The sequence below is a fragment of the Rhinolophus hipposideros genome, assembly GCF_964194185.1.
Source record: "Rhinolophus hipposideros genome assembly, chromosome: 14".
NCBI classification, from domain to species: Eukaryota; Metazoa; Chordata; class Mammalia; order Chiroptera; family Rhinolophidae; genus Rhinolophus; species Rhinolophus hipposideros.
In genome coordinates this window covers 12,517,180-12,538,042 of record NC_138060.1, presented here as the reverse complement: position 1 = coordinate 12,538,042, position 20,863 = coordinate 12,517,180, and the positions used below count along the sequence as shown (strand labels likewise).

General features: G+C 42.7%; 1 protein-coding gene across 4 annotated transcripts in view; it reads left to right on the top strand.

Annotated features, from left to right (window-relative positions):
- The first annotated feature begins 13,955 nt into the window (after positions 1-13,955).
- The window catches only part of PTPRG (protein tyrosine phosphatase receptor type G), a 705,739-nt gene continuing 698,831 nt past the window's right edge, over positions 13,956-20,863 (top strand). For 3 of the 4 annotated variants that reach the window (XM_081072431.1, XM_081072429.1, XM_081072428.1), the window contains exon 1: positions 13,966-14,705. In XM_081072431.1, coding sequence (XP_080928557.1) covers positions 14,621-14,705 — 85 coding nt within the window. In that variant the 5' untranslated portion in view covers positions 13,966-14,620. Of the gene's footprint in view, positions 14,706-20,863 lie in introns of all 4 variants that reach the window. The other variant, XM_081072430.1, reaches the window with a different exon arrangement.

The window sequence follows — 20,863 nt, the reverse complement described above, 5'->3', positions numbered from 1 at the left end:
ATTATATTAATATATTATATTAAATTATCCTTATATTAAATCCTTATCCTTATACATATTAAACTATATCCTTATTATATTATATAAAAATTGGTCATATTTATGTGGATTAATTTCTGGGTTTTCTATTCTATTTCATTGTTCTATGTGTCTATATCTTCACTAATAACATATTGACTTGATTAATGTCAATGTAGCTTTATAGTACGTCTTACGATCAAGCAATGTGGGCAACTTCCAAATTTATACTTGTTTTTCCTAATAACGTGGCTATTTAGTTCCTTTTCTTTTCCATAAATTTAGAATCAGTTTGTCAGTATCTAGAAAAAATCCTGCTGAGATTTTGATGGGAAATTCATTAGGCCTATTGATTTATAGAAAATTGACATCTTAACCATCATGAATCTTCAAATCCATGAACATGGTCTATCTTTCATCTACAGTGGTACCTGGGTTTTCGAACCTCTCCATTGACAAACATTTCGGTTTATGAATGCCGTAAATTTTATGGATCAATGGTATCATTAGATAGTAAAATTCATGCTAAATATGCAGTTTAAGGGTTGATTTTAAAGGTCTGGAACAGGTTAATCCATTTTGCATTACTTTCTATGGGGAAACCGTGCTTCTGTTTTTGAATGTTTCAGAACTCAAACGGTCTTCCAGAATGGATTATGTTCGAAAACTGAGGTACCACTGTATTTAGCTCTGCTTTTATTGCTTTCATTAGCATATTATAATTTTAAGTATACTGATCAGCATGTGTTTTATTAGATTTATAACAAAGTATTTTATTTTTTGGAAGTATTGTAAATTAGTTTTTGAATTTGATTTTTCCACTATTCACTATTATATGTAGACATACAAGTTACTTTTGTAGGTTGAACTTGTGTCCTAGAACCTTGCTAAAATCACTTATTAGAACTAGGAGTGTTTTGGAGACTCGTTGGAATTCTCTATATAGACAATCACGTCATCTGCAAATAGGGACAGTTTGATTTCTTGCTTACTAGTATATATACCTTTTTTGGTTGCTTTTATTTCACTGACTAGGACTTCCAGAATAATGTTGAATAAAAGTGATAAGAGTGGATATCCATTTTTCTGTTGCCAGTCTTGGGGACAAAGAATTCAGTCTCTTACAAGTAAGTATGAGATTATCTGTGGATTTTTGGTAGATACACTTTATCATGATAAGGAACTTCTATTCCTTGTTGGTTGAGAGTTTTTATCATGAATGGATGTTAAATTTTGTCAAATGGTTTTTCTGCTTTAATTGATATGTTCATGTAGTTTTCTTTAGTTTGTTAATATGATGGAATATACTGAGTAATTTTTTAAATGTTGAGCCAGCCTTGTATTCCATGGAAAAACCATACTTCCTTATAATGTATTATTCTTGTTATATATTACTAGACTCAACTTGCCAGTATTTTATTGAGGATTTAAAAGTTCCATTTTTTGTTTATGTAAGTTTGAGCTGGATTTTTGTCATTTTTGTCATAACTACAAGAGTTCTAACTAGATTTATAGGGAAGTTACACAAAAAGATTTACAATAAAAATGAAATATATAAATAAATTAAATATAAAAATAAATATTATGTATATATTATACAAAATAAGTATGTGTAACCTCATTTGTTCAAAATTATTAAAAATGGAAATTATATAATAAAATTTAATTACTACATATACATAGGTTCCTGTATTTGTTTTAATAAATATTCCCAGATTTACATTAAAACAGTAGATTGTTTTTAAAGTTGAAATAGCTTTATTTTTTGAGATTGTACATGTAGTATGTACAAGTTGTAAGAAATTTAAATAACTACAAAATATAAAAAATATATAAATATAAATTACTGGTAATATCATTAGAAATAATGACATTACCATATCATACAACCATATTAATAAAATTTTATATGTATCATTTATCAAACTTTGCTACAAATTAGAATCACCTAGGAAACTTTGAAAATATCGATATCTGTGTTCTACCTAGAAATATCATGCTTAATCAAAGGCAAATAATCAAATAATCACTGATTTAAAAGTGAGGAGAGGATATAAGTAGATATTTTCCCAAAGAAGAAATACTTTTCCCAAAGGTACATGAAAAGGTGTCCAACGTCACTAATCATCAGAGAAATGCAAATAATAAGTCCTATGAAATATCACCTCACACCTGTTAGGATGGCTATTGTCAAAACACAAGAAATAAGAAGTGCTGGTAAGGATGGGGACAAAATGGGACTCTGGTTCACTGTTGGTAGGAATATCAATTGGTATAGCCATCATAGAAAACAATATGGAGATTCTTCAAAAAAATCAGAAGTAGAACTACTATATGTTCCAGCAATTCCACTTCTGGGTGTTTATCCAAAGGAAACAAAAACACTAACTAGAAAAGATATATGTAACCCCATGCTCATTACAGCATTATTTTCAATGGTCAAGGACATGGAAGCAATCTAGCTGTCCATCAATGGTTGAATAAATAAAGAAGATGTGGTATATATATACAATGCAATATTCTTTATCCATGAAAAAAGGCAATCTTCCATTTGGACAACATGGATGGTGCTTGAGGTTATTTTGCTAAGTGTGATAAGTCTGACAGAAAAAGACAAATATGGTATGAACTCACTTATATGTGCAAACAGACAAAAAAAAAGAACAAAATTAAACAAAACAAAAAATTGAACTGACATACAGAGAACAACCTCTGGTGGTTGCCAGAGGCAGGAGGTAGGGTTGTGCTAAATGGGTGGGAGGTGTTAAAAGGTTTTATTGTTAAGTTGAAGAAGCTGTAGATTGAAATTCTGACTAAATCTCCTCTTCTAATTAATTTAATGGCATTTTATCAAGACAAGAAGGCTTTTTTACTTTTTTCAAAACATAAACATTTCCTCCCCCCCCATCTTTATTGAGATATAATTGACATACAATATGTGTAAGTTTAAGGTGTACAATGTAGTGATTTGATTCACTTATATATTGCAAAATTATTACCACATAACACCTTTGTGTGTGTGTGGTTAGAATATTTAAGATTTACTTTCTTAGCAACTTTCAAGGTGCAACACAATATTATTAAGTATAATCACATTGCTATACATTAGATCCTTGTAACTTATTGATCTTAGAAGTGGAGATCAACCCTTGACCAACATCTGCCCCATTTCTCCTACCACCACCCTAGCACATGGTAATCACCATTATATTCTCTGTTTCTATGAGTTCAGTTTTTCTAGATTCCAAATATAAGTTAAATCAAACAGTATTTCTTTCTCTGTCTGACTTATCTCACAAAACACAATGTCCTCAAGGGCCATCCACGTTTTCACAAAAGGTAGATTTTCTTTCTTTCTTGTGGCTGAATAATATTCCAGTCTCTCTCTCTCTCTCTCTCTCTCTCTCTCTCTCTCTCTCTCTCTCTCTCTCTCTCTCTCTGTCTGTCTCTCTCTCTCATTTCCTTTATCCATTCATCCATTGATGGAAACTTATGTTGTTTCTATATCTTGGTTATTATGAATGATGCTTCGATGAATATGGGAGTACAGATATGTCTTTGAGATCATATTTTCAATTCTTTTGGACATATACCCAGAAGTGGGATTGATGATAATATGACAGTTCTATTTTTGTTTTTTTTCTGATACTTCCATACTGTTTTCTACAGTAACTGTACCAACTTACATTCCCACCAACAGTGCACAAGGGTTCCATTTTCTCCACACGCCGGCCAACACTTGCTACTGCTTGTATTTTAACGCTAGGCATTCCAACAGGTGTGAGGTGATATTTCATTTTGGTTTTGACTTGCATTTTCCAAACATTTTTTCATGTACCTGTTGGTCATTTGTATGTCTTCCTTGGAAAATGTCTATTTAGTTCCTCTGCCCATTTTCAATTTGATTGTTTTGTTGTTATTGAGTTGTAGGAGTTCTTTATATATTTGGATATTAATCCCTATCCAATATATGGTTTGCAAATATTTTCTCCCATTTCTTAGGTAGACTTTTCATTTTGTTTCTTTTGCTGTGCAGAAGCTTTTTATTTTGATGTAGTACCACATAAATTTTTGCTATTGTTGCTTTTGCTTTTGGTGACGTAGCCAAAAAAATTGCCAAGAATAATATCAAGAAGCTATTTCTCTATGTTTTCTTCTAGGAGTTTTATGATTTCAGATCTTATGTTTAAGTATTTAATCCATTTTGTGTTAAGTTTATCAGTAGTGTAAAATAGGGGTACAATTTTATTCTTCTGCATGTGGTTATCCAGTTTTCTTAACACCATTTATTGAAGAGACTATCCTTTCCTATTGAGTATTCTTGGGTGTATAGTCAAATATTAGCTGACCAAATAATTGACATATTAGTCTATGTGTCTATTTTTATGGCAGTACCATAATATTTGATTACTATAGCTTTGTAATTAAGTTTGAAATCAGGTAGGTTGATGCCTCTATCTTTGTTCTCCTTTCTCTGATTGCAGTGGCTTTCAGGGTCTTTTGTGTTTCCATACGAATTTTAGGATTTTTTTTCTATTTCTGTGAAAAATGTCACTGGAATTTTGATAGAGATTGCATTAAATCTCTAGATGGCTTTGGGTAACATGGACATTTAACAATATTAATCCTTCCAATCCATGAACATGACATATAATTACATTTGTTTGTATCTTCTTTAATTTATTTCATCAAAGTCTTGTAGTTTTCATGTACAGATCTTTCACCTACTTGGTTGAATTTATTTGTAAGTATTTTATTGTTTTTGATGCTATTTTACATGGGATTTTTTCTTTATTTCTTTTTCAGATATTTCATTGTTAGTGTATAGAAACACAACTGACTACTGTATGTTGACTTTGAAACCTGCAACTTAACTGAATTAGTTGATCAGTTCTCAGTTTTTTGGTGTAGCATTTAAGATTTTCTATATATAAGATCATATCATCTGCAAACAAAGACAATTTTACCTTTTCCTTTTTAATTTGGATGTCTTTTATTTCTTTTTCTTGCCAGATTGTGCTGGCTAGGACTTCCAGTACCATGTTGAATAGGAGTGGTGAGGATGGGCACTTTTGTCTTGTTCCTGATCTTAGAAGAAAAGCTTTCAACCTTCCACAGTTGAGTATAATGTTGTCCTTATCTGGCTTTGGTATCACAGTAATGTTGCCCTCATAAAATGAGTTAGGTTTGTGCTCATTTTGGCGACACATATACCAAAAATGAGTTAGGGAGTTTTCCAACCTGTTCATTTTTTTTTGGAAGTGTTTGAGAAGGATTTGTGTTAATGCTTCTTTAAATGTTTGATACAATTCATCAAAGAAAGTATCTGGTCTTGGGTTTTTCTTTGTTGGGAAGTTTTTAATTACTGATATGACTCTCCTTACTCATTATTAGTCTATTAATATTTTCTAATTTTTTCATGATTCAGTCTTAGTAGATTGTGTGTTTATAGACTGTATCCATTTCTTCTACATTATCTGTCAGCATGCTATTATACATAGTAGTCTCTTATGTAGTTTATATATTTGTAGTATCAGCCCTAATGTCTCCTGTTTCATGACTGATGTTATTTGTTTGAGTCTTCCTTCTTTTTTTCTTAGTCTACGTAAAAGTCTGACAATTTTGTTTATCTTTCCAAAATAAATATCTCTTACTTTTGTTGATCTTTTTAATTTTTTTTTCTGCTCTTTATTTCATTTATCTCTACTTCGATATTTGTTATTTCCTCTCTTCTGCTAACTTTAGGTTTAGTTTGGGCCTCTTTTGCTAGTTTCTTGACATGTAAGTTTGTTTATTTCAGATCTTTTTTCTTAATGTATTTATTACGGTATTTATTAAGGTATTTATTATGGTAAGCTTCCCTCTTAAAATGTTTTTGCAGCATCCTGCAGGTTTTGATATGTCATGTTTCCATTTTTGTTTTTCTCAAGATTTTTTTTATTTCCCTTTTTTATTTGTTTTATTAATTTCCGCATATTTGTGAATATTCCAGCTTTCCTCCTGTTATTGATTTCTTGTTTTATACTACTGTGGTCAGAAAAGATACTTGGTATGATTTCAGTCTTCCAAACTTTGCCAAAACTTGTTTTTTGGCTTATCACATATCTGTCTTGGAGATGTTCAATTTGCACTTGAGAAAAATGTGTATTCTACAGTTGTTTGATCATATGTCCTATATGTGTTTCTTAGGTTTATTTGGTTTAAAGTATTATTCAATTCCAATATTTCCTTGTTGATTTTCTGTCTGGATGTTCTATCCATTGTTGAAATTGGGTTATTGAAGTCCCCTATTATTATTGTATAGTTGTCTATTTCTTCCTTCAGAACTATTATTATTTGATTAAATATTTAGGTGCTCTGATGTTGGGTGCATGTATATTTGTGATTGTTATACCTTCTTAATGAGTTGATCCTTTTATCATTATATAATGATCTTATTTGTTCTTTGTCACCGTTTTTGGCTTAATGTCTACTTTCTTTGGTATATGTATAGCTATCCCTGATCTCTTTTGGTTTCCACTTGGGGAATATTTCTACCCATTCACTTGGAGCCTACACGTGTCCTTAAAACTGAAGTGACTCCTTTGTAGGCAGCATGTAGTTGTGTCTTTTTTTTAAAAAAAAGAATCCATCCAGCCACCCTATTTCTTTTGATTGAAGAATTCAATCCACTTACATTTAGGATAATTATTGATTGGTAAGGACTTACTAATGCCATCTTATTGTTTTCTGGCTGTTTTATAGTTCTCTTGTTCCTTTCTTCCTGTCTTGATGCTTTTCTTTGAGATTTGATGATTTTCTGTAATTATCTGATTTGATTCCCATCTCTTTGTCTTTTGTAACTCTACTATATGTTTTTGCTTTGTGTTTACCATGCAGCTTATATAAAACATCTTATAGCTATAACATTGATTTCATTCTGATAACATCTTAAATTCAATCACATACTAAAATTCTACCCTCACATGTTTTTTATTTGAATTAAGAAGTTATCTCTTTTATGTCTGCAAATGATTGTAACTATGGTTATTTTTAGTATTCTTGTCCTTTAACCTTCTTTTTTTTTTTTTTAAGATTTTATTGAGGAAAAGGAACAGGACTTTATTGGGGAACAGTGTGTACTTCCGGGACTTCCCTCCAAGTCAAGTTGTCCTTTCAGTCTTAGTTGTGGAGGGTGAAGCTCAGCTCCAGGTCCAGTTGCCATTGCTAGTTGCAGGGGGCGCAGCCCACCATCCCTTGCTGGACTCGAGGAGTTGAACTGGCAACCTTGTGGTTGAGAGCCCACTGGCCCATGTGGGAATCGAACCGGCAGCCTTCGGAGTTAGACGCACGGAGCTCTAACCGCCTGAGCCACCGGGCCGGCCCTGGAGGGTTTTTTACTAACAGAAAATCATAAACATAAAACCTAAATTCATTGCTTTCACACAGTTCATATTTGTTTGAAGTCCTCTTGTTTTCTGCAAATGTGGAAAACATTATGGTTGTATAAAAATGATTTTAAGTTTTAACAGGCCCAATTTTAAAAAGATCATCATGAATAGCAGCATAATATTCCACTGAATGGGTATATAATTATTTAGTTGATCCCCTATAGTCGAACATTTAATTCTTTCCCACTTTTTATCTGGAAATACTGTGATGAAGGTTCTTGTTCATAAATTATTGTCACCATCTGATTACTATGGACTTACAACATGTGTGTTACGTTACTGTAATGATCTGACTTTGGCATGTACGTCTTGTAACTAGGCTTCAAGACTTACTACTGAGCCTAGTGTACTTCATCAACTGGGCTCCTGCCTTATTCCCAAGTCTTTGGTAGCTTCATTCAAATTACCTAAACTCACAAAGCCTTAGTTTTCACTTCTTTAAAATAGGTAATAATAATTATCTCTGAAGACTATTGTCAAAGATTAAATGAGATTCTTGCTACTTTTTACCTGCCTATCCTTCTCCTATTCCATGTTCTTCTAATTTGCTGAAAATCAGGAGTGAGCCCTGCCTCCATCACCAGGTAGGTCAAATCCAGTACCCTGGTCCAGGCACAGGAATAGGACCCAAGCCAGGGCAATCAAAATCCATTTTGGGGAATCAGAATCAATATGGACACTGGGAAACGTATCCTTTTGAGAACAGGAGTCACCAAGAACCAGACAAGGACGTCAAAGGGGAGAAAAGCAAAGTCATGGGAGCGCAAGAGTGAATTTGGAGTCCCTGGATCCAATCTTACTCAAAGACTTAAACTTCCATCGGGGAGGTCAATCATTTACTTCCTCTCTTTGTTCCACTTGGTTTGTTCTGAGCTTCTGTGACTTGTAACCAAAAGAGCGTCACCAGGTATGTTTGCTATTAGTAGTTAATCCTACTTTTTAAAAAGTATGTTTAACTAGCTCCACTTTTTGTTCATTTAGGCCACTGGACATAGGGCTTCATGTCATGGCAAATACCATTATATTTAGAGGTCTCTGAGGTTTTTCTCTGTTACCTTTTTTTCAAAATGAACATGTTTTGCTAAGTCTTACTTTTTTTTACCCTCACATAAACATTGCCCCTAAATTTAAAGTCAGAATGACTAGAATAGCTTTTCTGTTATTATTGTTTTGCAAGCATTCACTTGTGAGGTTGAAAACAGTCACAAGTGTGGTTTGTCTACACATGAAAACCATCTAGGGGAAAAGGTTAATGAGCTCTGTCTTAAGGTTCCTAGAACTGCTATAACAACGTATCACAAAGTGCATGGTTTAAAACAACGGAAATTTATTGTCTCAAAGTTCTGAAGGCTAGAAGTAAAAATTCAAAGTGTCGGCAGGGTCAGACTCTCTCTGAAATTTGGAGGGAACGACTTCTTTGCCTCTTCCTAACTTCTGGTGTGTGCCCTCAATCTCTGGGGTTCCTTGGCTTCCAGATGCATCTCTCCAATCACATGGGCTTGCACACCACCTTCCCTCTGTGCTTGTCTGTATCTATGTGCAAATTCCCCCTTTATAAGCACACCAATTGTATTGGATTAGGGCCCACCCTAATAAACTCATTTTAACTTGGTTATCTCTGTAAAGACCCTACTTCCAAGTAAGGTCGCTTTCTGAGGTACCATGGATTAGAACTTCAACATATCTTTTCTGGGGGACACAATTCAACCCATCAGGCACCATGTAGTTTTAATAGGAGATGAAGTAAATTGTTTGCAAAAGGAACAATTTCTCCCACCCTTGTTTTCATGCCCCTGTGCAATGCGACTTTGCTGCTCCTCTCCTCAAGAACTAGAGACTGTTTCCCCCTTCCATTGAATCTGGGCTTTTAGACTTGCTCTGACCCATCAAATGCAGTGGAAGTGATGTTTTACCACTTAGTTTTAGATCTCAAGATGCCTCACAGCTTGCACTCTCACTCTGCTGTTGGCCTGAGACCTCTTGGTGAATAAGTCTGAGATGGGCCGCTGGAGAGGCAGTAGATGAGAACTGAGGTGCCCCAGCCAAGAGCTAGCACTAATTACTGGGCACGTGGGTAAGACCACCTTGGACTGTGCAATCCCAGTTGAGCCTCGGGAAGCTGTTACTGCAGCTGCATGAATGACATCATGCAAGACTAGCAAAGGAATGGCCTAGCTGAGCTCAGTCCAGATTGCTGGCCTACAGCACCAAGAACAAATGAAATGGTTCTTGTTTCAAGCTACTAAGTTTTGGAATGATTTGTAACATCACAATAAATGATTGATACAGTGGATCTGGTGTCAGAAGTTTGAAACTTCTGTTGCTTACTATGTCAGTCACCTCAGCCAAATCACTTAATTCAAAGTGCTCCTGCTTTTTTCTTTGTAAAATGTGGATATTTTACTTATCTTTTACCATCAGTTCCAGGTTTCAAGTTTTCAGTTTCAACTTAATAAAAACCCAATTCAAAGATGCAAAAGGCATAAAAGGAATTTGTCAGCTTAAGTAATTGAAAAGTCCAGGATCTGATCTGGCTTCAAGTATGACTTAATCCAAGGACTCAAGGGATGATATCAGAGGTTTGTTGCCTCCACCTCTACCCTCTGCTTTCCTCTGTGTCTCAGCTTCATTTTCAAGTAGGCTCTTCCCAAGTGGAACCCTTTTTGTTTCTCAAGGCTTAAGTTCATCCAGCAGAGCTAACCCAGGAGGAAGTTTGACTTTCATTGGATTGAGTGGAAGTATATAGCCACCCTGAAGTCAATCAGGGCAGAAAGCTGAGATGCTCCAAACAGACAAGGCTGGAACACTTGTCCATGCAAAGCCAGGGAAGTGAAGAAGCTGAGGCAGAGTGTAGTGATGGAAGGAAAAGGGGTCAGCCTCATCAAGACCGTCTGGGGAGATTAGTACAAAGGAAAAGTGGAGTGCTATTACTAGAAGAAAAGAAATGGAACCTGAGCAGGTAGAAAATAACAGATGTTCATTTCCTATTGCATAAGCTTGTTGAGCAGATGACAGTAATAGCTTATGTTTATTAAATGTTGATTAGATGCCTGCCTGGCACTGCTCTAAGAAGTTCACTCTTTTTAACTTCTCAATTTAAGAGTAGGGGCAGTTACTATTCCCTCTTTACAAATGAGGAAACGGAGGCACAATTGAGCAGGTATAAGTAATATCAGAACCCAACAACTGCCGGCTTAATAGCTTTCGCCTTTAATCAGTAGTCTATACTCAAAAAGACTACCAGTACTATGGTAGGCAGAATTCTAAGATGGTCCCCCAAATTCCTACTTCTGGTGTATAGTCCCTTCTTCTGAGAGTGGGTAAGGATATGTGAATGTGACGGGATAGTCACTTCCTTTCTTAGGTTAAATTGTATGGCAAAAGGGATGAGATGGTCACTCCCAAGACTCCTTCATAACTGACTATAGGGAGAGTCTCCTGTTGGCTTTGAAGAGATAAGTTGTCATGTTGTGAGGGGCCCATGTGGCCTAGACTTGAGGGAGACCCCTAGCTGAAACCCCCCCCGCCCCCCCTCCCCCCACCCCACAGCCAGCAGGAGAATTAGGGATCTCTGTCTGACAGCTACAAAGCCCTGAATTCTGCCACTAATCTGAAGAGCTTTGAGGAGGGCTCTAAGCTCCAGATGAGAGTGCCTGGCCAACACTTTGATTTCAGCTGAGGGAGGTGCTGAGCAGAGGAAGCAGAGACACCACGCCAACCTTCTGACCCCCAGAACTGTGAGATAATAAATGTGTATTGTTTTAAGCTGCTGAGTTTGGGGTAATTGATTACCGGTACCAGCGCCTTCTTTGTAGCTTTCTTGTCTTTGAATCAGAGTAGACCCTCTCTCCTTTGGCACCCCCAGGCCCCTCACACCCTCTCCTGGGGTGCTCAGTGTGTTGTGGGGCCCCTATATTCCCTGGGCGGGCGGGGGTTGGAAACACCAAGTGGGAGCACGGCAGGTACACTGGGGGGTCATTTTGTGCAGCAAAGACAGTGTCTAGTGTGTATGAGCTGTCCTGTTAACTGGTTGTAGAATGAATAAGAAGGCATCTTGTGTGGCATGCCTGTAAAATTCTATTTTGTTATGAAACCTGGTGGGGCCTGGGCTATAAGAGTGCTTCCAACAGCAATTTGCGTAAACTTCAGCCTTGGGTCCTAGGACAGTCACCAGGCCAGACCTAATTTGATGTTAATTTTTAGCGTGGTCTCCTATTAGTACAGCAGTAGTAATTCACTCTCCAAACCCATGTGAGGTTTCCCCACTCCTAAGCCATTTTTTCCCCATCCCACATTTCAGTGTTTTCTCAAATCATCATTTCTTTTCCCTTTCACATCTGTGGAAATAGACAGGCCTCAGAATCCCAGCTCTGCTACTCACTAGCTAGGGATCCATTATTTTGTTCCTTTGAGCAGGTTTCCTTGTCTATAAAATGGGGGACATAATTCTTAATGCTGGCAGATTTGTTGCAAGGACTCCGTGACACTATGTATTCTGTACTTTGGAAGGTAAGCTGTACAAAGGTCATAGGCCTTGTCCTTTTTGTTTATGGCTGTGTTCCTAGTAAGCCCCCTCCACAGTAAGTGCTCAATAAATTTGCTGAATGAAGTTTATGGAAAGAATTCAGCACAGTGCCTGGTAGATAGTATTCCACAAATGGCAGTTTTTATGACGTCCACTTTGCAAAGGAGGAAATTCACCTGGCGCTCCGTTCTGATTCACAGTCCACGGATTTCCCCATTTTATCACCCAATTTTAATACAGTAGTCAAACACACAGGGGTCATTCTCACCTCGCGCCAAGCACCCACTGATGACCGACATCCCTTAAATACAACACTCCCCAAAAAACTGACCCTCGGAGGTATTTATGCGGGAGTAAGGATTTTAACAAAACCAGGAAGGGCCAAATTCCAAAGCAAACAAAGTCGACTCATTCCCCGCCCTGGGGGAGGATGTTCACTCCCGTTCTGCTAAAGATAGAGCGCGGGCCCTCCCCGGGAACTTCCTGGCTTTTATTAGTCGGTAATCTCAAAGGTAACTTTTCAAAGGTTTTTGTTTTGGAAGTGTGGGTGTGAAACTGCTTCCTTAATCACAATTTGCGGTAGCATCTGTGTATTATTTGAAAACTTAGTATCCGGTTGGGATGTTTGGGTGGGTGGGGGACCCTGCATGGTGGGATGTAACAGCGGGGCCCGTTAAAAAACTTGTCAAGATCATTTATAAAAGGAAGAAGAAAAAAAATAAACAGGAGGCAGAAAAATTAGGCAAAAATTACAAATAGCTAATTACCTTGGCTCAGTTACACGTTTAATCAAAAGCCCGCCTTCCCCACTTTTAGTGCCAGATTAACAGAGAAAAGTAGGGCGCTTAGAAGTCTAAACGATAAGGATCTTCTCACCATGAGTAAAGGGACAAAACTCATTACAGATAAGGCCAGTCCTCCCATTTCTCCCCCGACGCCTTTCCCCGATTGCTAAAGAAGCAGCGGTTCCCGGGGTAGCTGCAAGGAAATAGGTCCAGGCCCGCGGGCTCCTTTCGCCCGGGGTGGGGGTTGGGGGGAGGGCAGGGGTAAGAGGCGCATTTCCTGCACCCACCCTGGTACCAGGCTCGAGAGCGGGAACCTTCGCTCCTTTCGTGGAGCTGCGAGTCGGGAAAACTCCGCCACCGATCCTCCGCGGCGCGACGAAATGGGGTGTGGGGTTCGGAAGGACTGGATTTTGCCAGTCAAGGATCGATGTTCTTCCCCTCCCCCCAACCTCCTCAGCCTCTGACTCGGCCAATAGCAGCCCGAAAAAACAAACAAACAAACAAAACATCTCGACGCCGCCGGAGGGCAAAGGCCGCTCGGCTTTGTTTCCAGGCGGGGGAATGCGCTGGGCTGGGGGCGCCAACAGCGGGTGAGCGGGGCGCGCCCCGCTGCGGTGCTGCCTTGGCGATGAAACCAACGGGATACCCCGGCCCCTAAAAAGGCAACCGGCCACCCCCCTCCTCTCCTCAGTTCCGAGTTAGCTCCCCCTCCCCCCAAGTCCCGGATCCCCGAGTAACGCGGACGTGGGGAGACCTCGCCAAGCCCGCGCAAAGCGCGGCGTCTTTAAGAGCTCGCAGAACGGGAATCTGGCAAAGACGTGCCGGTCCCGGAAGGCAGCCGCTCTCCTCTTTCCCTCCAAGACTCGGCCAGAGTCTTCCCCAGGCCCCAGATTGCCCCAGGCCAGCCCGCAGATCCCGGGGTCGCGCGCGGTGAGAACTGGGCTGTGCGACCCTGTGGAGAGGGCGGTAGCCGAGAGTGGCTGCTTTAAGAGTGCGGAGCGCGCGCGCCCGCCGGCAGAGCCGCCTCTGCTGCGCGTCGCCGCCGTGGGCGCGCGCCCCTGCTCGCGCGCCCCCGCCGCCGCCGCCGCCGCCGCGCGCCCCCTGCTCGCTCGCCGGCTTTAAAGTCTCTGCCAGGATCCATGCTCACATGTTACTTCCTGTATGGAGGCATGGCCAGTTTCCAGCCCCGCGCTCCCCGTTCCTCCCCAGCCTGCGCCAGAGCCACAACTTTCAGGAGCATGGACTGAAGGCGCCCCGGCCCCAGCACCCCTCTGAGATCCTTTGTGTTGTTCTCCGTTTCCTCCGGCCGTTTCTATTTTGGGGGGGGCTCTTCGCTTCCCCCGCCTCTCCCCTCCCCTTCCCCGCTCGCGAACATGCCTCCTTCCTTCCCGGGGCCCTGAAAGAGCTGCCTGCCTGAAGCCCGGAGACGCCGCGCCGCGCTCAGCCCCGCGGCCGCCCGCCGGCTCTCGGGCTGCGCTGCGCTGCCGACTCAAGTTGGGGATCCTCGGCTGCTCGCCGCCGCCGCCTGCGGTCCCTGCCTGCCCCGGGCCCCGGGCATCGCCGCCTCCCTCCGACTCCCCGCGTTTCTCGCTCGGCTTGCTCCTTTTTGAACGGAAAGCAGTCCTGCTCGGCCGAGGATCATCCCCAGCGTGGCTCCGCGTTCCCGGTCACTTTTTGAGGTTTCTCGGGGACACTCGGCGGCTTCCCGGATTCCAGGGGCGATCGGACCTCTGGGCGCTGGGGGCCAGCAGAACGGTTGACCAGGGGAAGAGCACGGGCTTAGCGGAGGCTCACACGGAGGCAAGAACTTATTCAACAAGTTTACCCCCCTGCCTTTCTCTTTTCGATGTGCGTTTTCGGACATGCGGAGGTTACTGGAACCGTGTTGGTGGATTTTGTTCCTGAAAATCACCAGTTCAGTGCTCCATTATGTCGTGTGTTTCCCCGGTGAGTGCCGGGCGCCGAGGGGACGCGGCCCTGGCCGGCGCGCGCGGGGGATGTGGAGTTGTCGCCCGGGCACGAAGCTCGGGCGCCGGTCCGAGGGACCCCGGAGAGGGTGGAGGGGGGCCCGACGCCCGTGGAGGAGAGAGGGATGTGCTCTGCTGGCTTTGGTGGCGATCAGGGAGGCTCGTGGTTGGGGAGGATGGAAGAAGGGGCTGACCGGGGAAGGGTTCAGGGGCCTCGGGGGGTCTGTTCTCGCTCGGGTTTGGGGAGGGTCTGGGGGAGCCGGAGTCGGGAGAAAAGGGGACTCGCTCTGCTGATCCTCCGCCGTTTGCGAGAACTAGAGTTCTGGGGAGGTTGGGGAGACTGTGACCAAGGGAAGATGCTTCTGTGGGTTTGAGGGGCCCAGGGTGCTCCCCTCGCTCAGGCGGTGATTAAAGGAGCTCAGAATTAGTGACTTGCTTTGCTGCTCCGCGACCCTTTGGAGAGGGTAGTTTTCGGCGGAGGGTATCTGGAGGTTGACCGTGAGGATTGAGGATATTGGGAACAGTCTGCGTTCTGGTCTCGAGGGCCAGGGGACCCCCGGTCGGGGCTGGAGCGCGGGGCTGCGTTTCGGTGCTCGTGCGAGGCGGCCATCCCGGGAGCGGGGGCCTGGGTGCGGTGGGAGTGCAAGGAGCAGGCGGTTTAGGGAGATCTGCGGCCCCTTTACCCCGAAACTCCGGTCGGCTGGGCTGGGCTGGTCGGGTCGGGGCGCCGGGGACGCGTCGGCGACTGGGTTGCTGTTCGCGCCCGGGCGGGTTTTTCCGTCTCTCGCGCGCCTGCCTACCTTCATCTCTGCCCTTTTACAGGCTGTTCGCGGCTGGCAGATCCACACTCGCTCCTTTTTGGCCAGGTTAAGACAGGGATGGTATTTGCAATTGATGACGATAATAAGTGATCGCACGTAGCGGTGTGCGGCTCGGCGACCCTCCACTTCCAGCCCTCCACCGGCTGACCCCCCTTCCTCTCTCCCCTCCTGGAGGGCAGAGGCCAGCCGCCTCCCTCTACCGTTTTGCAGACTCCCCGGACTACAGCCCCAAGCTCCCGCGAATCCGTCCGGCCCCCTCGCCAGGGGTGGAGGCCACCTTCTCTGCCCTGACTGGGGAAGGGGTAGGTAGAAGGGGGCGATTCGTTTTTCATCCCTCGCTGTCTTAAGGGCAGAGAACCCCCCGCTTTTCTGCCTTCTCATCTTCCAGCTCCTGGATACCTGGAGGTGGGTGTTATCTGCACCAAACAAAAAAGGGAACGTGCCCCGGTGTTTCTCCTCTCCCTGGTGACAGCCGCCTGTCTCCGGGCGGCCGGGTTTTGGTGCAACGGTTTCCCCAGCTCCGTCGTGCGCCCTAGAGCAGGGCGCGGGCACTCTCACTGCCCTCGGGGACTGGTAGCGAGTGTTCCCTTTGTAGGCATGGGGGTGGCCTCGAGGGGCGGAGGCAAGACACTTGTCTTCGGCACCCCCTGTTCCCTCTGCATTCTCCTGCCCCTGGAATCTCCCGGAGCTTCTGCCACAGCCCAGAAACCTAGCTTGATGCCGAGCGAGGGCATGCATCCACACTCATCCCGAGGCTTGGGGTTTGCCCACCAGAGGCCAGCCTTGGGGCTGGAGGCGGTGTGGGCATTTCCTCTTAAAAATGCACTCTCTCCTTTAAAAGATTACTGCTCGGTATTGGTGTTAGTCGTCTGCTCCTTCTAGACTTTCGTCTTTGCTGTGGACTCCGGCAGAGTGGACTCAGGTGTACACTGGGCTCGAGTTCTGTACGGGTCACGCTTTCCTGGGGGCAGTGGGAGGCAGCAGGATAGCCTTGCGAAACAAGGAATTTCTAATTCCACTCTGGCCTTCTCCTTACGCTCGGGCATGCAGTCAGTGGCTGGTCGTGATTTTCTTTTTCCTGCTCTGAGGAAGCTTGGAATCCAAAACGGGACCGCCAGTGATCCTGCCTCGGTGGGGCTTGGACAATTTTAATCTTCCATATTTTGTTTTAGTGTCCCCGCTGCGAGGTAAATAGCGCATTCCCTGGTCCGAGAGCCGAAGGGTGTCAGAAACGGAAGGGGCAGTGGTTTGGGGCACGGGGAAGAGGAGATGTGGTTTGGGAAAGTGCCGCCGGAGAGGGTGCAGCGGCGCTTGGAACCAGGTAAAGTTACCATGTCAGAGAGCCGCGGGAGACGTCTGCTTTCGGTTTTCCCAAGGTGCCGTGACATCGCTGGACCTCAGGAGGCGCTCTCGAGCCACTCGGCGTGGCTCCTGCCACCTCCACTGGTGATGCTCGGCCACCTCGGTGCCCTGAGGCCTTGCTTTGGTGGGAGACAAGATGGGAGCCGGGATGGGGTCCGCGCGGTCGGGGTCTCAGGCTTGGGGGCTGCGGATGCGCCTCTGCGGAGCAGACGACCTCAGCTCCGCGCGGCTGCTCCTGGCCGGCTCTAAACCCCACGGAACCTTGAGTTCGGTTTGGGATCCCCCTTGCCTTTCATAACGTTGGAAGCGTTTAATCTGCTTGACAGGAAAGATGCAAATGCTTCTGGTATTGGATTAGGGTACTTTTTTGTGAAGTTTTAACCAAAATCCCTTGTTGGTTTGTTTGTTTCGTCTCAGAATTAAACCAACTTTTCAGTTGCATTTGAGTTCTCAAGCATCTGTAAGGATACAGGGGAGCTGTAATTTGGAAGGGTTTTGGAAACAGCCATGGCGTGGCATGGGTCTTGCCCCAGCCCATCGGAAACAATGTCTTTTAGTCTCAACAAAAGTATGGCGTTGCTGTTAGTGTTTCAAGTGATATTTCCACTCTCGTGATCAGACGTGATATAGTGCATACATAGTACGTTCTTTTCTTTACATGTCTTAAAAATATTAACGAAAAACTTGTGAAAATGGAAAAATGTAATGGACTCCGGTCCTCCCACTCAGCTACAATTACCAACTCAGTCTTCCTCCTTCCCATTCTCCCCAACACCTCTTTATTTTACCCCTAGTTCATTTAATAAGCCTTTGGTATATATATATTGCTATCACTGAGAATGTAAGTGACTCCAGCTGGATATCAAACACGTTGCTTGAGAGGGGTAACGTTTTATGTATTTTTCATTCTTAAGCTGTTCAAAAGAAACTTAAAAAAGAATTTATTTTTTTATTGATTTTTTTCTCTCCATCCTCAGAGTGAAACCTCTTTGATTCTGATACATTTTGTACCCTAATTAGATTACATCCAGAGGCTGACGTTGGAAATACTTCAGATGGATAAGCTCTGCGGCATACTTTGGAGGTGTCAGAATCTGAGGATCCATGATTGATGTCCCGAGCATCTCCCTCTAAGCTGTCTCGGTGTATTTGCCTGTACATGCTTTAGTCCTGATGGACGTCGTTTATGGCCTTAAAAAAATGCAAAAGTGATATTTTTAAGTCAGATACCTCGCTCTGAGGAATGGGGTGAGAAATCATGCAGTCTTGTCCCCACACTCCCCCTTCAAGTGTCTTATTTGAAAATCAAGAATCTTTATCCAGTCTTGGTTCCTCCGACACAGTTATGGAATGAAATCTTTGATGTTTCCTTCCAAATAGTATTCACATTACAGAGTTGATGAAGTTAGCACATTAATACAAATTGGCATAACAGGACTTTTTGGAAATAGGAGAAGTTGCTGTTGATGGTGGTAGAAAGGTTATAGGAAAGGTTGGCTTAAATGAGAAAAAGTACTAGCCAATAAGTGAAACTCTGAGCATCTCCCCTTAATTATGGACTTGTTTTCACTGAATAAAAGATTATGTTGTTTATATGAAGTAGTACAGGGAATGCTTATGATTTTATGCAGCAAAACAAAACAAAACAAAACAAAGCCCCTCTCAGATTCATGCTTCTATTTTGAAAAACTCCCAAGTTAATGTAGTATAATCAGTTGTCTTATCAGCGCACCAATTGGAATGAACTCTCTTGCCATTCATGTAAGATCGTTTAAGATGCCCCAGAGCATTTGTTATTAAGGGCCCCCCTCCTATATCCTTACCCCCTCCCCCATTTTTTGGAAACTTCTTGACCCAAAGGACAGTTTGGACACTTTCATTAGCCTTACCTACATGAAGAAAGCAAATTAAGTATTGCTAATGCTTGTTGCTTTAACTCTTCCCTTTTATGGTGAAAGGTTTTTATTTCCTTTTTAAATCTGAATTTCCATTCAGCATTTTAAGAGAGCACTAAGCACAATGCAATATCATTTCTAAGCAGGATGAAGATTATACCGTGGACTTGCATTCTGAATTGCAAGAGTGAAAAATTTGTGATTAACACTTTCATTCTGTGGCACATCCATCATGTCATCACATTTAAGAATTCAGAGTTTATGGGAGAAATTCAGGATATCGAAAGTTTCCTCCAAAGTGCTTGATGTGCCCCCAAATCCTTGGTATGCTTCGGTTACAGGTTGACCACTATCAGGTGACTGGTGGTAATCACTGAAACTGCATTTTTGGCTGTGTCTGTGTAGAGAATAAAAGCTCTATGCATCAAACAATATAAAGGAAGCCAGGGAAGTGTGGCCTGCCGGCCTTGTAGTTCTCCACCTGAGTTTGATCTAGGCAAAGCTGGTAGCTACTGAGGTACTCAAGGAAGTGAGAAATGGTCTTCCGAGAAGAGTCTGCCCCCAGCAGGCACTGAGAGCTTTTGTGGAATTCAGCAGTAACTGAGTTTGTTCCGGAGTGAGGTTGCTGGGACCTGGGCACACGTTAGGCCCTCAGTAAATATTTGGAAATGTTTAAAAGATCTGATATCTGGGTTTCTCTGTCTGACAAATGGGAGTGACCTGCTTGCTAGGAACCAAACCCAGGACTACGGCAGTGTTCTGTGCACTTAAAGATCAAATGCACATCTGTAAAAAAAGAGCCATCTGATTGGACTTTTTTTGATACTGTGTTTATGTGGTGGTGTAACAACAAACACAAAAATCCCCAAAAAATGTTTTGAAAACTCTTGTTTATTTCTCCCTGTTTTGTCCTACAATTCCTTTTTGTCTCAAATTTCCAAGATCATAGCATTGACTCTTTAAAAACATAGATCGAGAAGTAATGTCAGTGAATTTCATTTTCAGAAAAGTCTCTGATGATGGAAATACGGAATGTCAATTTGTGGTTTGCTCCTCTTAGGAAAAGGATTGTGAGGTTTATAGTGATGGCTGTGCAAGATTGCCTGAAGTAGCTAGAGGGCTCTGTGGGCTCCTGTCTCCTCCTGGCGGGAAACGTGTAATTGGAGGGGCCACTTCACCTGGCATCATCTACAGCAAAATGTTTGGTGTTTTGACTGGCAGAAAAAATATCCATGTGAGATGCTTGCCAGGCCTAACAGGCTCAAAGTTTTTATGGCCATGACACTTGATATGACGTTTAAAAAAACATAGAAAGTGCTGGAGGAATGACAGCAGACCAGGTTCCAAATGTGCTGGTTTTGAACACCCCTTGCGCCCCCCAACTGAATTGGGTGGTGCTACTGATGTAATTTGGGTGGGGGGGGTGAGAACTTTGGTGTCTGCCAACCGGTTTATGATCATCAGTGGACTGTTTCATCTTCATGTAGCAAGGAGAAGTCTTAGGAACCGAGAACCTGTTAATACTTTTTATTTTCTTTCAAAACCAGGTAGCTGTGGAAAGTTGTATGGAGTATATCAAAGTACGCTTATGAATATGGTCTCTGGAGCCAGCTGGCCTCTGCTGTTGCTAGTTGTGGGGCCTTAGACAAGTTACTTAACCTCTCTGTGCCTGTCTTTTATTTTTTTCTCTGTGAAATGACATAGTGATTGTACCCTGACTCCTAAAGTCTTTCTGAGGCTTGAATGAGAAGGCTTGCTAAAGGATTTACTCAGCCCTGTGTGTGGTAAATAATAAGTGCTCAACAAATTAACTGTTTTTATTTCATGTGTACTGAAGAGATGAGGAGTATGTGGGAAGAGGAAAATAAAAAGGACAACTGCATGCAAAAACAAGAGCATTTTAGAAATTAAAACTCCCATGCTATTTTTTTGTACTTGAGGGCAAGAAGGACTAAGGACTGGCCCAAGGGCATCCCATGTAAAATTAGTCAAGTGGTTACGATTCGAGGTGTAAAATGACAAAACCTCAGTGAAGCCTGAGATATAACTCCTTACTCACA